At 47.6% G+C, this 3,556-nt stretch overlaps 1 protein-coding gene across 1 annotated transcript in view; it reads right to left on the bottom strand.

Annotated features, from left to right (window-relative positions):
* The window catches only part of PLA2G1B (phospholipase A2, group IB (pancreas)), a 6,245-nt gene extending 3,031 nt beyond the window's left edge, over positions 1 to 3,214 (bottom strand). The window contains exon 1 of the mRNA XM_014537711.1: positions 3,181 to 3,214. Coding sequence (XP_014393197.1) covers positions 3,181 to 3,214 — 34 coding nt within the window. The remainder of the gene's footprint in view (positions 1 to 3,180) is intronic.
* Positions 3,215 to 3,556: the final 342 nt, after the last annotated feature.

The raw sequence follows: 3,556 nt of genomic DNA, 5'->3' as shown, positions 1-3,556 counted from the left end.
CGCCCGCAGCTGCCTCCTCGGAGCACAGCTGGACACAGAAACCTGGCAAAGTGACTACGGGCTTTTTAATGAAAACTTTTAAAAAACATATATATTTGTAAATTGAGATCAAATTCATATAACAGGCCCTGGCCGGGTAGCTCAGTTGGTTAGAGTGCCGTCCCATAGCCAAGGTTTCGGGTTTGATCTCTGGTCAGGGCACATCCAAGAATCAACCAAGGATGCATAAATAAGTGGAACAACATATCGATGTCTCTCTCTCTCTTTCCCTCAAATCAAATCAGTTTAAATTAAACAATATTTGTATAACATAAAATTCACTATTTTAGCCATTTAAAGTGTACAATTCACAGTTGTGCAAATATCACACTAATGCCAAACATTTTTATCACCCCCGCCAAAGAACACCCTGTACCAATTAGCAAAAGCTCCCCCTCCCTCCTGGCACCCCCATTCTGCTTTCTGCCCTACGGATTTGCCTGCTCTGAAATCTTCATATAAATGGAATCAGACCCCATGTGACCTTCTGTGACTGGCTTCTTCCACTTAGCATCACGTGTCTGAGGTCCATTTATGTTACAACATGTATATTAGTACTTCTATCCTTTTCATAGCTGAATGAGATTCCACTGTACAGATAGGCCACATTTTATATATTGATCATTTGGTGGACATTTGGGCTGTTCCCACTTTTGCACTGTTCTCAGTAGTGCTGCCATTAACATCTGTGTGCTAGTTTTCGTGAACATATGTTTTCAATGAGGATGGTTTTAAACCATCTCCATTATTTATTCCACAAATGTTTATTGAGCACCTACCAGGGGCTAGGAGCTCGAGATACATCAGGGAACAAGTCAAAGGTCTATAACCTCACAGAGTTTAGATCCTAGTGGGGGAGAAAGCCAATAAGCAATAAACGTAATTAAAAAGGAGATCAGGCCCCAGCCGGTGTGGCGCAGTGGACAGAGCGTTGGCCTATAGACTGAAGGGTTCTGGGCCTGGGTTGAGGCTCGATCCCCCAGTAGGGGGCGTGCAGGAGGCAGCCTATCAGATCAATGATTCTCTCTCATCATTGATGTTTCTATCTCTCTCTCCCTTCCTCTATGAAATCAATAAAAAAATATTTTTTTAAAAAGAGGAGATCAGTGCTGAAACCGGTTTGGCTCAGTGGATAGAGCATCGGCCTGCGGACAGAAGGGCATGTACCTGGGTTGCGGGCACATCCCCAGTAGGGGGTGTGCAGGAGGCAGCTGATCGATGTTTCTCTCTCATTGATGTTTCTAACTCTCTATCTCTCTCCCTTCCTCTCTGTAAAAAATCAATAAAATATATTTTTTAAAAAAAGGAGATCAGATAATGTGCTAGAGGGTGAAAAAATTGGAACAGGGTAAGAAGAATCTGAACTAGGGGGTTAAGTGGGGGATTGTGGGGCTGAGGCGGGGCAGGAGTGCAAAGAATAGTGAGGAGGCCTTTGTGGCCTCCCATCCTCAGCAGGACAGCCTCTTGTTCTGCCTCCAGGCCCACACACCCGCTGCTCCCTCTGCCTGGAACACTTGTCATCTCACTTTAAAAAGCTGGAAGATCTTGGTTTAAAAGCCACCTCCTCAAAAGGCCCGTCCTGGCCACCCAAGCTAAGTGGCTCCTCTGCTATCACTTCTCTTCATGTTCTTTGTTCATAGTGCCTCCCACAATCTGTACTCCATCTATTTAATGCCTCCCTCTCCTGGGACTGTACACTCAAGGACAGGCCTCAGGGCTTTTATTCCCCAGGACCTGACATTGGGCCTGACACATAGCAGACACTCAATAAATATATGATGAGTTAAATGAATGAAATCATCAACACATGAATTAAAGTTCTTGGCACATAGTAGGTGCTCAGTAAGTATCGATTGAAGAAGTTAAAAAAGTCTACCTCTGGCTGAGTGTCTGTCTAAACCAAGCACAAAGCTTGGCCCCCTAGGGAAGCAGGATCCCTTCACCCCATTTGCAGAGCCTGACCCTCTGAGATTTGGCGCCCTAAAGAGAAGACACATGAAATGATTTTGGGGTCCTGTTTCAATCAGCCACTACTGCTGTCTCTTTGCCCCGTGCCTTGCCCTCTCTTTCCTTGGTCTGTGACGCTGGGCCCACTCCATGTGCTTAGACCCCAGGGCAGAGGAGGGGCGGCAGCCGGTCACCCTCCCCTACAGCAGCCTCCATGCGGCAGCCCAGCCGGCAGAGGCTGTGTCCTGGAGCAGGAGCCTGGAGCCTGCTCAGACCAGAGTAGCCTGGCTGGATGACCCCCCTCCAGACCCTCTCCTCCTGCTTCCCTGTTCTCTCTCTCTGATCCCACCAGCTCTGTCTTTGCAGAGGCCAGTCCGAAATCAGCTCCTATGTGTGTGTTCCTCCGACAGGGAGCATGGCTCATTCATCTCACTCTTCAGTCTCAACCCAGAGCCTGATACCTTGGTGGCTCTGATACCATCAATGTTGAAGGAATGAATGAACGATGGATGAATGAGCTGGGAATGTGTCGGATTCCATTTATTCATTCAATCAACGGTGCAAACAGCACTATCTCTGCTCTCATAGAGCCCATGTAGATGGGTTAAAAAAAAACAAACCCAACAAGATACAAATTGCAAGCAAAGATAGGTGCTGGGAAGATGGGACCTTGTACCAAGACAACATGGTAGGAAGAAAGAAGAGGGGTCTTTGTTCGCCTGGATGCACAGGGTGGGCCTTTTTGAGAGGGGTTATCTGAGTTCACACCGGAAGGTTGAAGGGTGCCAGCTTGAGGGGGGATTTGAGGGAATCCCAATATGGGAGCTCTTAAGCCCCTCAGGGAGCTCTGAATAAAGACTCCAAGTCTGGCCCAGCGGTGTGGCTCAGTGGTTGAGTATCGACTTAAGAACCAGGAGATCACAGTTCGATTCCCAATCAGGGCACATGCGCAGGTTGTGGGCTCAATCCCCATTGAGGGGTGTGCAAGAGGCAGCCGATCAATGATTCGCTCTCATCATTGATGTTTCTCTCTTCCTCTCTGAAATCAATAAAAATATTTTTAATTAATAAAATAAAATAAAATAAAATAAAAAGAAGATTCCAGGTCTGGCCAGCCCTGTGACCTGTGACCCCAGTTCCAAAAGAGTGAGATCGTAGCCCAAGAAGTGGGTGGAGCTGCAAAGACTTGCCTACCTGTGAGCAGAGCAGCCAGCACAAGGAGTTTCATCCTGTCGGGAAACGGATGAGCGAGAAAAGACTGACTCCATCGGAGGCCTCCCTTCTTATAGTCACCCTGAGGCCCCAAGATAAGGCTGTAGTGTTTGCTTTGCTCCCTGCTGACTTCGGGTTGTCCTTGAGTCTGTCTGCTTTGGGTGACCGCATGCACGTAAGCCCTGCCAGTAAGAGGTGTATGTATTCGTCACCAGCACTTTTTAAGGAAAGGGGTTATTTCTGGAATCACATATCTTGGAATCTTGACCCTCTTACCCACCCCTTGGCACTCAGCCCAGCTTCATCGCTGGGGGTGGTGGTGGTGGTGGCAAAGCCATCAACACCATCAACCAGGAGA

This window comes from Myotis brandtii, unplaced genomic scaffold (genome assembly GCF_000412655.1).
Source record: "Myotis brandtii unplaced genomic scaffold, ASM41265v1 scaffold181, whole genome shotgun sequence".
Classification (NCBI taxonomy): Eukaryota; Metazoa; Chordata; class Mammalia; order Chiroptera; family Vespertilionidae; genus Myotis; species Myotis brandtii.
Note: the sequence above shows the minus strand (reverse complement) of the source record. Positions and strands in the feature narration are given on the sequence as shown.